Source organism: Citrus clementina, unplaced genomic scaffold (assembly GCF_000493195.1).
Source record: "Citrus clementina cultivar Clemenules unplaced genomic scaffold, Citrus_clementina_v1.0 scaffold_7, whole genome shotgun sequence".
In the NCBI taxonomy this organism is placed as follows: domain Eukaryota; kingdom Viridiplantae; phylum Streptophyta; class Magnoliopsida; order Sapindales; family Rutaceae; genus Citrus; species Citrus x clementina.
The window spans coordinates 133182-147034 of record NW_006262075.1 but is presented as its reverse complement, the minus strand read 5'-3'; the positions used below and the strand labels follow the sequence as shown (position 1 = coordinate 147034).

Below are 13853 nucleotides of genomic sequence, written 5' to 3'. Positions count from 1 at the left end.
GAATTATTTAAACACCTGACATCCACAGCCACGTCAGCTTCTTCACCTGTTTTCATGGGGTTGCCTTGCCCCATATTATATAGGAAAATGAAAAATGCTCTACTTTCTGTCCGCCACTATTAACTATTATTTGAAATTTCCAAATTAGTTAAGCCATAAAATTAGATTATATAATAATATTCAAAGCCCAAATTTAAGGGACCAGACCGTATCTCAACTTTTTGGTTTTTTGTTTTTCCCTCTTTAACAAATCAAATTAAATAAAAAAGATACCTTAACCTCATATTCATATATGTAGATTACACTTCCAACCTTAAATGAATAATGAGTCCAGATTTGTTACGTTAAATAGAAAAGATAAGAGAAGCGAACAATATTAATGTTGCAACAACCCACAAATTGAGCAAAATTATCACATGATACGATTAATTTAGCACGGGGCCGGGCAAAAAGACTTGACTGTCGTTTGCGAGATTTATAGAATTTGAGATTTGTCAAGTAGTCAACGCATTAGAGGAGGCCTTATACGCATTATTATTATTGATTATATATATATACACGAGATTGACTTTCGGGATAATTGAAAAGGGAAAAAAGAAAGGCTAAAGGGTATTTCCTCTATATATATATATATATATAGTCGGATATATATATATATATATATCTAGTCAAGTGCTTTAACAAGAAGAAAGTGGGGGGGTGGGTGCATGCACGAGAGACGAGCACAATTAACGTAACCCAATTGAATTTGGAATTTTAAATGCAATTTTGTTGTTGTTGTTGTTGTATTTGATTTTGTAACAAGGAATTATATTATTATTATTGAGTTGGATTTGGATGGATGAGGAGGATGGCTAACGTAACGGCCAGCTGTTGTGAATTGTATGTGATCATATCGATATTATCAACTTGATTTCGTCGCGCCGCCACCGTACCCATATTTTAATTAATTAGTTAATTAATTACATTTTAATCCATGACTTCAATATAAAATAATACCGTGCATTAATTACCACATTATCAGCTCAGTAATCACTAATCAAATCGGCTTCGGTGCCTTTTTGATTTTGTGATTGCAGTCAAAGTCAAGTCAAGTCAAGTCTCACTTGTAACAGAAGAGGCTGCTTTTATGTTTCAATTAATTAAAATACAGTTACTGAAAAGCAATTAAGTAGCAGGCACGGTGCATGATGACATGAATCATGATGCAAGAGTAATTTTTTTTTTTTAATGGAAACTATTATAAATTATGTCATTAAAAACTTCAAAAATTATAAGTAAAGGAGAGCGAAAAATCTTCCATTCTTACATAAAGAATCAAAACAACTTAAATTTTAGGGAAATTTGTAACCTACCCCTAAATAAATTGACATTTTGCACCGCGTCTCCAACAAATTTGACTTGTTGCACTGCGCACCCAAAAAAATTGATATTTTTGCACCACGCCCCCAATTCCGTTATTTTCTCAGTTAAGTTTAACGGTGGAGGGGTAAAATTGAAAGTTTATTCCTTAAATTAATTTTAATGGGAATTCTCTTTATTGTAATTAAAATAAAAATCTTTAAAAAATTAAAGGAAAAATAATAGTGGTGACAATGTACATGTAACAAGAAATTTTTTTATTACAATTAAAATAAAAATCTTTAAAAAATTAAAGGAAAATAATAGTGGTGATAAATGTATATGTAACAAGAATTTTTTTTATTAAAATTGAAATAAAAATCTTTAAAAAATTAAAGAAAAAATAATAGTGGTGACAATGTACGTGTAACAAGAAATTTTTTTTATTGCAATTGAAATAAAGATCTTTAAAAAAATTAAAGGAAAATAATAGTGGTGACAAATGTACATGTAACAAGAATTTTTTTTATTAAAATTGAAAAAAAAAATCTTTAAAAAATTAAAGAAAAAATAATAGTGGTGACAATGAACATGTAAGAAGAATTGTTTTTTTTATTGCAATTGAAAAAAAAAACCTTAAAAAATTAAATGAGCTAAAAATTTTATTTTTTTACATAGAGGGGCATTTTTGTCATTCAATCAAAAGTTAAATGGAGCCGTTAAACTTAACTGAGAAAATAACGGAATTGGGGGCGTGGTGCAAAAATGTCAATTTTTTTGGGTGCGCAGTGCAACAAGTCAAATTTGTTGGGGACGCGGTGCAAAATGTCAATTTATTTGGGGGTAGGTTACAAATTTCCCTAAATTTTATTGTCAAATCCTTGAGATACAATGATTTCGAACATTTTTGTTTTGGCCTATCACGCATTATGAATCCAGCTTGACAATTAATGGAAATGAATCAATCACACTACCAAGACGTAAGCTAAAGTGTAAGACAGCTACTTCAACAAAGATTAATTTCATTCAAATAATTTCCCTTGTGAATACTCCAAATCATCATAAAAACAATAAAAAGTACAAAAACATGCTAGACAGTAAACTTAAAAAAAAAAAATCATAAATGAAATAAAAATACGAAAAGGAAAATCATACAAAAAAGTTACGTTATAGGACCATCGAGACCTCTACGCACCACTATTAGGGTTGATATAATAGGTTTCATACGAGCGTATTCTCCCGATCATGATATTAGAGCGGCCATATCAAGAGATTCCCCAAAAGAGGAAAAAAAGAAAAAAGAGTTTTGAGGAGTTGTAGAAAAAATTATAAATAAAAAAAAGAACCTAAAAAAAAGAATGAAAATAAAAAGATACCGGCTAGAAACAGTGGCTGGATCTGAGTGGTGTAGTAGCAAGAAGATAAAAAAAGATGAGGACTTTTTGTTGGTTGACTTTACAGCTGATTGAAGGTAATTTTGTTTTGCGAATAACGGCAAGTTTTTGTTAGAATTTCACATCATGCTAATTATTTGCACATACGAGCTGAAGTTCATATATTCGATTTCGAGGTGCTGACTTCAATTATTTCGAGGTCCCTCTTGTGTTGTTACAACCATTGGATCCAACACCGTGATTGTTTTAACTGTTAGAATTTGAAAAAATAAAATTAAAATAAAAAACATGCACATTTACGACATAAAAAGGGTAGAAAAATAGTGACAAAGTGTGGTTCCATAACGATTCACGTACATGCCTCACAAGCTCAGGATTTATTTTTAATGGAATCCCCCAATCAATTTTTAAGTGTCTGAAAATATAACCACTTACACCATTCCATATGTCTATTAAAAACCGTTAATTCAAATAACGGACATATATTTACATGGGCCTCGAATTAAAGATCAATGCAAGTACAGTTTATATTGATTCTTCATTAAGAAATTAATATTGGATATGGTTTACGTTAAACCCATATTGAAAATCAATATTAACCAGTTGATTTACATGAAAAATATGAAGAAAACTAATGAAAATTAGACCCATAAAATATTGATAATTAACAACACATAATTACTAATAAAATCACGTGCAAAAAACTCATAATATGGACAAAAATGGTTATCAAACCTAACAACATAAATTAAATAAAGGAAAAGGGTGGTGGTGATTTATATCTAAAATAAAGTTTCCCCCAATCCTGAATCGAACTAGTGAAGGTTTTAATAGCCTTCACTATTATTTCGTAATTCATAGCAATTCCAACTTCCAAGTGCAAGTGAGAGAGTAGAAACTAGAAAAATTTCATTCGCGGTGCAATTGTGTGATGTTTTACTTTATTATTCTTATCGTAAAACCCACCAACCTAATATCAATTAACAATGATGGCCAATGGAGCCCAATAGATTGCAGAAAAGAGCGCACTTAGGCCCAGCGATATTGCGTTTGGGCACATGCTAAAGGTCCATTTCTATTTTTCTCTCTTTTTTTTTTTTGGAAAACCATTTCTATTCATTTTTTTTTTTAATCTTTTCATATATAGTATGTGCAATATTAAATAAGTTGGTGAAAGTTTTGGTCTACCTTGAAAATGAAATTTGTGTAATTAAATTAATTAACTGTTAATTATATCTAGCAAATAGCTACAGATTAAGGGTAACGTTTTTCTTTTTTAACATGATATGTATATTACAATAAGAACTCTATTGGAACAATCAAGATCAGATCTATCATAACACATCCCTTTTTTTTTTTTTTTATCTTCACAAATCATACAATTAGACCTTTATTAATTAAAGGGTATCTATCTTACTCACATTTTATGAGAGAAAAGACTGCATATGCAGTAGGAAGGACTGCAATTAACCTCAATAATACTTTTATGGAGGCTCGAATCCTTTCTCTCATACTTTGTACGTGTGAGAGATCTACCAATAGGTCAAAGATTTATTGGTGACTACTCAGTATTAAAGATAGAGATAGGGTCAAATGCGGCTTTTAGCATGACTTTGGGCTATGGCTCACTGCATCAATTTTAGTTTTTCTTCTCAAAAGTGCTTATTCATAGAGAACAAAGCTATTAGCACCTATTGAAACTCTCATCAAACCCTTTTCTTTACCTCCCCCCACCTCATTATATAATTAGAAAATTTAATGTATTTATTTTAATTCCATGAATGCCGTTAACAATATAAACGATAAAGAGAGTTCTTTAATAATTTCAAAATATATATATTAACCAACATGATTCAGGAAAGACTATTATTTTTATTGCATAAATGACAAACTCTTCCTTACTCATGAATTTTAAGAGTTCAGTCATAGCAAGATTCAGTATCAGCACCAAAAAAGTTACATAAAATCGTATTTTAGAGAAGCCAACAAAAATACAACTTAATCAAAAGGAAACACCTAACATTAATTAATAATATTTTTTCATCTAAGAGTTTGGGTGTTTGTTCTTCACTCAAGGGAAAAAAAATTGGGAATAAAAGATCTTTTATTGATGTCGGGTTTGATTAAATATAGTATAGTTTTATCTCAAAGATGAGAACAAAAGAGAGCGAATCTTACAATATAGTATTTGATTTGTCATTGAGTTTTTTAATGCCAAATCATTAGAATTCTTCTTGTGTGAAGCATAATTAGAAAAAAGATATTTATGCATGAGAAAAGAGATTTCTCAACTGTAGGTTTAATAAAAGAAGAACAAAAGCGTATATTTGAAAATAAAGTATGTGAAGGTAAAATAATACCTTTTTGAAATTATCTGATGGGTTTTCTCAGAAAAAGGGGCTTCATTAGAGTTTTATAAAGGTGCCAATAGCATCGGTCATGCACAAATTGAATTTGACCACCTATCTATATATGCTAATTAACTGACTCAATTTTCATCATGCCCATGGGGATGGGGAGTGTGGACCCTGGCCCGGCCCTCACCCCACATTAATATGTAAATTTAACTGGTTTTTAAGTCTCTTGTTTATTCATTTAGAATTAGGGGCTGACGATTGAACCGACAGTAGGGAAGGAATTATTATTTATTCTGTCAGAATCCAATATATGATTTGGGCAGCGCTAAGTTGCAACTCTGTAACTAGCAGCCAACAGCAATTATTCGTTGGATTTTTCGGCTGAAATCCAACGGACAAATTTAATGGAAGCATGAAAAATCAATCATGGGAAACTTGACGGAAGGATTAATTTCCAACACACCCACATGAATCTATAATCATCATTTATCCCTTCATGCTCTGTAGCTCATCATTCAGCACCCATTTCGTTATCCCAAAAAAAAAAGAAAAAAAGAGAAAACTTTGACATCAGCAATTTGGACATTGGACCACTTAAATAAGTGCATTACTTTACAATAATTTTTCAATATGTAAAGCAAAATACATCCTTGATAATTTTATGTTTCACAAATGATATTTAAAGAAGAGCATTTTCACTAATTTTTTAAATATAAATATAAGCATATTTCTTAAAGTAATTCATAGTTAACATTCCTTAATGAGAAACTAAAAAAAAATTGCCTAGAATATTTAGGAAACTTTTTTTTTTTTGCAAGTTGAATTTATAATCTCATGTTTTGGTATCTAACTTGACTCCAATTATCATAAAATTTGTCCAAAATGTTCAAAACTCCAAAAGATTTTTTTTTTAAAAAAAATTGTATCTCACAAAATAACTTGATTACTAAAAAAAAATGTAGTTTTTAATTTATTTTTAAAAAAAATTGGGTAAAAATTTTAAAAATTCATGGTAATATCTATTGTAATGGCTGTTTTAGCAATGTTGTACAATTAACTAAGGGGTATAATAGTCTTTTAAACTAAAACTGCTACAATATAAGTGGGATTGGAGGTGCTGTGACTATTATCAAAATTAGTGGGGTGTTGGAACATCCGGAGCTAGAAAAAATTAATGTGTATTTTTCAACCGGCAAGCGACCTGTTACTCTGGTCATTCGACCCTCCGATTTACTGCACGTGTCGTCTCCTGATTTATTAACTTGCATTTCATTTGTGTAATTGAGTAAAGGGCCCATTGATTTGATGGCTATTAATTATATTATGTTCTTTCTATAGGGAAATTTGTGTAAAATGTGGTGTCGTCACCACCACCTCCACTTTTTGCTTGAAAAAAAAAAATTTACTAGTATTTGTCACTTACCACCCACCAATCCAGCCCTCATTTCGAGTGTTATGAAATGTAATTATGTGCTTCCAGAATTGAAAATGTAACACCGAGGTAAATTTTACAACGGGAGAGATATTAAATTTATAAAGAGTAATTTATATTTTAATTGATAAGACGCGTTTTGAAGTGTACAAATATCTTATGAATAAAATTTTGTAGGTTTTATTAAATTTCAAAGCAGATTTTATCAGGTCTGGATTAGGTCATGACAGTTGATAAAAAAAAAGAGATAATAATAATAAAAATAAGAATTTAATGTGGATTGCATTCTTTTAGAGAGTTAAAACTTGGAGATGGTGGGTTTAGGTGAACTAATTTAGAGAGTCATAATATTTGGGTATATATTTAGGAGCCACTCTACAGCCAACTTTAATTGCTTTTGATTTGCTGCATATATAATTTATTTTCTATATCAAGATAGAAAGGATAAAAGAATAACATGTGCTTTTATTATTTAATTAATTAATAATTAAACAAGACAAATGCCAAATATTTTTGTGCATGGAATGTTACGGGGGTGCCGGCGGAACAGCAAATTAAAGCGCAAAAGAAAAAACAATTAAATGGGGGGAAAAAAAAAGGGTAAACAAGTCCATAATCCTCACCTCAATCAATGGGGGTGCCGCCAGAACAGCAAAAGCGCGAAAACTCACGCAGCGTTGACCGTAATTACCATAATTTGATTCACGCTTCAAATAAGAGAGATGAGATGATGTCTATCTACAATCCAAAACCGTGGACCAATCAATGCAACAAATATTCTTTCTACACGATGATGACGACCGACAAGCTTTACGGGCCACTCTTCGTAGCTGTTTAGTGTGTAACTTCGACTTCGATATTAAATGAAGGGAGTCCTTATGTTATAATTAATTAATGTAACATTAATATTCAATAACAATCACATAAATAATAGACTCATATAATTTATGTGGTTGTTATTGAGTGTGTATGTTATATTAATTGTAATATAGCATTTACCTTAAATAAAAGGAAATCCAAAAAAAAAATAATTAAATTAAATTAAATCTCACTTGGAACAGCATACAGACAAAGAAATAGGACGGGAGAACAGCATACATTTTACCCTACCCTTGTATACAATATTGGTCAGGCAAAAGTCAATCTTACAACCGTTACTTGCAACGGCTTGCAGTTACTAATTTGTTTGTTAACTTAACTTGGATGATGAGATGAAATATATATCTTTGGTAAAATAAATTCAGGGGCTTTGTTTTAAGTTTCGGATTTTCACATGGGATGCGTACAAAAATTGATGAAAAATCCAGAAGAATTAACGATAAACGATGGCTCAAGGCTCGAGCCGGGATTTGACTGTAACTGTGTTGTATGTAACTCGTAAAAGCTGAGCTGGCAGGAATTTAAGTGACAAAACTCAAAAGAATTAAGAATTAGAGCAGGAGCGGGGCCCTCCCCTCAATCAATGCCGCGAACGCCTTAAATAAATAATGGCTTTATTTATTTCTGACTGTTACTGTGGTTGTGTTTGTGTTTGTGGTGTAATTACACCGTCAAGGGCAGGGCAATTCACATTCAAGTTTTCAAAGCTTTGCTTTCTTTTTCGCATTCAATTACTCTTCTTCTCACTCACTCTTCTTACCAAAGAAAAAAAAATTATATAAATATAAATTGGACCAAAACTGCCGGTGATGCTAATTTGAAAAGGAATAAATAAGATTAAAATATTATCAAGGATTGGACGGACGGACGGACGGACGGATGGAGCCTGGCTGGCTGGGTGGTGAGTGGGGGGGGAATGTCATAAATTAAATTAAATTGAATGGGCATTTCCTTCCTAATGTAAATGTTGTTGTAATAAATGATAAATTTAAACAGGTGAGCGAGCGCATGCACCTGCTTCATCAGTTTTTTATTATTTAGGAAGGACTGGATTCTAATTTGTCCTTTTTCAAGTCTGAAAACGTGTTTTAAGCGAGCGAGCGAGCGAGCGAGCCATATATATATATATATATATAGAGAGAGAGAGAGAGAGAGAGAGAGAGCATCGTCTAGTCTATCACTGATTCACCCACTGAACCAATGAAAATAATGTTGCCCTTATATTATTGGTGTGTTTTTTTGGTGGGTCTGGGAGCAGCAGCCGGGTCTGGAACAGGGAGTAGCAGCACCGAAAGGGAGCTTAATCAGACACCCACTTGGGCTGTTGCTGGTGTTTGTACAGTTATCATTCTCATTTCCATTCTCTTGGAAAAGAGTCTTCACAAACTTGGAACGGTACGCGCTGCTGCTTCTTTTATTTCTGCGTTTCCACCAAATGCTTTGCTCCCCCTCCCACCCTTTCTGTTTTAATTTACTTTGTTTCCTCTGCTTTCCTTCAATTGAGTTGTTCTTTTGATAACTTCCTGGAATTCTAATTTCACCAGTGGTTTACGGAGAGGCACAAGAGAGCTCTGTTTGAAGCCCTCGAGAAGATCAAAGCTGGTACGATCAAGAATCTCTCTTTTATGTCACTACTTATTCCTTTTGGATTTCTTGGTTCGCCTTTTTTATATGCAGCATGTAATTCCTTCTTGCAGAGCTTATGGTTCTGGGGTTCATTTCACTCATACTCACTTTTGGGCAGAGCTATATTTCCAAAATATGTATTCCTTCAAAGGTTGCAGACACCATGCTGCCATGCAAGGCTGATGGCAAACACGACGCTTCAGACACTAGTGGTGATGAACATGAACATCGCAGAAGACTCTTGTGGTTCCAACACAGATACTTAGCTGCTGCCGCTACTTCAACTGAATGCGAGAAGGTGAGTGCATGTCATGCCTGAACTTGTTTACCTTTTCCTGCAACTCTCCTTATTTCTTTCTTGTCATGTGTGAGCCATGCCCACTGTGTGCGGATACAAGCTACTTTCAGATGCGGATACAAGCTACTTTCAGATTATTAGTATTCTCACAACCTTTAATGCAATGTTTTACTGGCAACTTGACCCACCCACTGCTGAATTTTCTTTCTAGGCTTTTCTTGGGAAATAGCATTCGGTTTCATGACCATGGGTTGGAGCTAAAACCAAAGATAAAAATTAATTAAATTCAGCGCACCTAGTTGTTTTTCATGTCTCTTTAACCTAATGATAAGTTTTGAAATATAACACAATCATGAGCTCGTTGCTGAGGCATAGCTAATATTAGCTACCTGTGTCTCATTAACCTACAAGCCTTGTGAAACAACGTATACTAGATTATTTGATTGAATAAAATTGTAACTCTTTTAGCCATGACATGCAATTCGTTCGTGTGAACTTCTAATCTCATCTACTCATATTTGACATCTAGCATAAATGCAAACATAAATCAGTGTAGAGTGATGAAAGACTCGGGATTATGCAATCCCAGCAAACTCTCTTTTCCTGTTCTGAATTTGGCAATAATCCTCATCATAAGGCATACGATACATGCAAGAGCTTTCCTGCAGATATGCAGGATCTACACGCTTTGGCAGTTTAGCTCCCACAACTTTGTACTTGTAAATTGATAGGTTTTATATAGTAATCATAATCCAAATGTTGAAAAAAATCTCATTTGATTCCTGTCTACAGGGTAGTGAACCACTTATAACAGTCGAGGCACTGCACCAATTACACATCCTCATATTCTTCTTAGCAGTCTTTCATGTGTTATACAGTGCTATTACCATGATGCTTGGGAGGCTAAAGGTATGAGAACATTATACAAACTTTATTTATTTATTGAAAGTTATACTTCCTGTATCCTGCCATCTAACCTCTTCCTGGTGCCTTGACTGGATCAGGGTACATTTATGGTGTCTACAGTGCTGAACGAAATAGATGCGTGATTAGGTCTCATGAGATTATTAAAGTTTCAACATCACTGGATTTAGCTCTATGAAATGACTATTAAGGGATGTAATTAAGTGGAGCGTTTCAACCAAAATTGTAGTATAATCTTGTTAGCAGCCTAACAGCTCTGTAACATGATTTTCGAATTGGAAGTTTACAATTCAAATAAATTTCTGATTCTGAGGAATTAAATCACAGTCCCGGCCGTCAATGCTTGATAAAACTTTAATCCTGGGCTTTTATTTTGTTTTTCTTTTTGTTTTTTAAAGTTCCTGTTTTAATTTTAGACCCCCTGTGCAGGGTTGGCCAAATCTGCTGAAGTGATTCTTTATTCACATCTCACTGTTTGACAAATATTACGATAAACCTGTGCTCAGATATCAACTATTACATAGTCGTTGCCCTGGTGATATTTAGTTAAAAATTAATAGTAATATGTTGGACAGATCCGGGGCTGGAAGAAGTGGGAGGAGGAGACTTCAACACATGACTATGAATTTTCAAATGGTATACTATCCTTTAGAAAGTGAAGAGTTTCTTTAATGATATAGATTGAAATTGCAATTGTAATCTTAAACCTGAATTTCTGAATCTATGCGCCAACTTCATAAGAAAAATCTAATATGTATTAATATACAGATCCTTCCAGATTCAGGCTTACTCATGAGACATCTTTTGTGAGAGCACACACCAGTTTCTGGACAAGGATTCCTTTCTTCTTCTATGTTGTAAGTAGTATTCAACTTCCATTTTTCCTTTTTCACTTCAATTTGTATGATTCTTGTCAGTCCCTAGTGACGAAGAAAAAGCTAATTGAGATAGATTTTGGAAAATTTGGTTGTATAATCTCTTAGATCAATATTAAAATTTCAAATCACGAATCTCTATTTCCACTGCAGGGATGCTTCTTTCGACAATTCTTCAGGTCTGTTAGTAGGGCTGACTACTTGACACTGCGCAATGGATTTATCAATGTGAGTTTTCAGTTAAGCAATTTGTAATCTTTAATGTTGGATATGGTGTTGTTTTATGATAATTATATTTGATCGTAGGTCCATTTAGCTCCCGGAAGTAAATTCAACTTCCAGAAATATATTAAAAGATCATTAGAGGATGACTTCAAGATCGTTGTTGGAGTAAGGTAACACTCTTTTTATCTAATGTGTATAATGGGTACTCTGTGGTGTTATAATTCAGTTTTCTTGAAGCCGTCTTCAATTTTATCATATCAATTTGCAATGCAATATGTTTGTCCTGACTTACTGTTGTGTTATTGCCAGTCCTGTGTTGTGGACATCGTTTGTGGTTTTCTTGCTCTTGAATGTTAATGGTGAGCCATGATTTCCTGGAAAAACTCACTTTGATCAAGATGATTCAGCACTTCAAATTGAGATAGGAGTTGATATAGTCGATTAACATATTATCTGCCTTTCAGGGTGGCATGCATTGTTTTGGGCATCCTTAATCCCTTTGATCGTAAGAAATATATTCCCAATAACCTTTCCATTTTTTTTTTTTTAATTTATGGCAGACTTGAAATTCTGACAGTGAAACTGCTTTTCAGATAATCTTAGCTATTGGAACAGAGCTTCAATCCATTTTGACAAAGATGGCTCTTGAAATTTCAGAAAGACATGCAGTGGTTCAAGGGATACCTCTTGTACAAGGCTCAGACCAATACTTTTGGTTTGGTCGGCCTCAGTTAGTGCTTCATCTCATCCATTTTGCTTTGTTTCAGGTTTTGAACTGTCTCTTCTTTTTGCTGATATCAGATCTTAGGTATCTATTAAAAGATTAGTTTAAATTGTTGTTTAAAATTTGAAGATTCTATTTTCTTGCTTATTATTTACTTGAGGCAAACTAAGAGTCTAATTGTCTAAGACCAATAATGGGATCTATCTATCTGCATCTTTATTACCCAGTTCTTTCTCTGTAGATTGGTGCTGTTGACTACTAGTATGTTACTTCTCACACTTCCCTACTTTTATTCTTGACTAGCAAACTTCTGTCTTTTCATTTTGTGCCTTTTGGTTGATTACAGAATGCATTCCAGATTACATATTTCTTCTGGATATGGGTAATGAACTTCTCTTAACACCCCACTTCCTCCCTAATTACATCTTAACGTCATTGCAGATACCTCAAAATTAGGTCTAATGAAGTGTTTTTTGTGCAGTACTCTTTTTCGTTGAAGTCTTGCTTCCATGCAAATTTCACCCTTGCAATAATGAAAGTTGCTTTAGGGTAAGCCTTTATCCCATCTTCTCCTAAGTAATTAAATAGACACTTTAAAGAAATTTGGTTAACGATATAATTCATCTGGCTTTCTAGAACCATTGATTCCTTCCAACAGTACTGGATACTTTCAGTCCAATGCTCAACCATTGAGTCCTTCTCGAATTCATCAGTTGAATTTTAATGCGGTTTTGCAGGGTTGGGGTCCTATTTCTATGCAGTTACATCACTCTTCCATTATATGCACTTGTTACTCAGGTAAATTGATGTAGAAAGTGGACTATCAGGAAAAAACAACACAATACCATTTCATATATCATGTTATTATTCTCTAAGCTGTAGATATTTTAACTGAAAAAAACTTTGGTGCTGGGATACTTGCAGATGGGTTCACAAATGAAGAAATCAATCTTTGATGAACAAACATCCAAGGCCCTTAAGAGGTGGCACATGGCTGTGAAAAAGAGGAAGAAGAGAGGAAAGTCCTTAACTCGAACCCTTGGTGAAAGTGTAAGCCCCAGCCCTTCAACAGTTTACTCTTCTGGAGGACACACACTGCATCGTTTCAAAACTACTGGTCACTCAACCCGCTCATATACCTATGAGGACCGTGATCTATCTGATTATGAAGCTGATCCATTATCACCCACATCATCAACGGGCAACTTAATTATAAACATGGATCGTGATGATGATGGAGTAGCCGAAGTCAGTGAAGCCCATCATGGGGATGAAACCAGCAATGGAGATGACTTCTCATTTGTGAAGCCTGCCTCTGCGAAAGAACCATGATATATATAGCTTCAGCCATTGTTGTAGTGTATGCAGTGAGAGTTTGCTGCATCCTGTTGTATAAATTTACTAGCGTTCTGAGAAACTTGGTAATTAGAAATGGGGCTAGCTAGATACAGTGGCATTCTTTTTGTACGTTGATGTGCTTGTTCATAAATTATGAGCGGAGCGGTTACAGATAGACTTTGCTTTTGTTTAAGCCCAAATTATGCTTGATAGCTGAATTTGTGAATTGGAATATTGGATTGAGTCCAAATGTAAGGCTAAACCATCAAACGGCTAATATATAAATAATTATCGCAATGATGATGAATTGCATTTGCATCTGCACGACAGGGGAGATTGATCGAGATGCATTTTAACTTCTAATCAGGGAGATATTGCCAACACATTTATACAAATTCCGTTTGTCCAGACGATCATGTGCAACAAGTGATATGGTTGCT

The 13853-nt window shown here is 33.6% G+C and overlaps 1 protein-coding gene across 3 annotated transcripts; it reads left to right on the top strand.

The window, feature by feature from the left end:
• The first annotated feature begins 8441 nt into the window (after positions 1-8441).
• On the top strand, positions 8442-13711 carry LOC18036493 (MLO-like protein 10). 3 transcript variants are annotated; one of them, XM_006425189.2, is made up of 15 exons: positions 8528-8798; positions 8948-9005; positions 9101-9327; positions 10120-10236; positions 10827-10887; positions 11020-11108; positions 11280-11354; positions 11433-11521; positions 11661-11710; positions 11816-11856; positions 11945-12118; positions 12422-12457; positions 12557-12624; positions 12813-12873; positions 13000-13711. In XM_006425189.2, exons 1-15 carry the CDS (start codon positions 8604-8606, stop codon positions 13405-13407), a joined length of 1749 nt encoding a protein of 582 aa, XP_006425252.1. In that variant the 5' UTR covers positions 8528-8603; the 3' UTR covers positions 13408-13711. The 3 variants fall into 3 exon arrangements, with proteins under 3 accessions (XP_024036286.1, XP_006425252.1, XP_024036285.1); XM_024180518.1 differs by lacking the exons at positions 12813-12873; positions 13000-13711 and adding an exon at positions 12712-12806 and having other exon boundaries at positions 8442-8798; XM_024180517.1 differs by lacking the exon at positions 10120-10236.
• The last annotated feature ends 142 nt before the right edge of the window (positions 13712-13853 follow it).

Coding starts and splice junctions, on each gene's coding strand:
- LOC18036493 (XM_006425189.2), top strand. CDS start 8,604: ATGAAAATAATGTTGCCCTTATATTATTGGTGTGTTTTTTTGGTGGGT. Junction 9,328..10,119: donor CTTCAACTGAATGCGAGAAG/GTGAGTGCATGT, acceptor TCCTGTCTACAG/GGTAGTGAACCACTTATAAC. Junction 11,355..11,432: donor TGCGCAATGGATTTATCAAT/GTGAGTTTTCAG, acceptor ATTTGATCGTAG/GTCCATTTAGCTCCCGGAAG.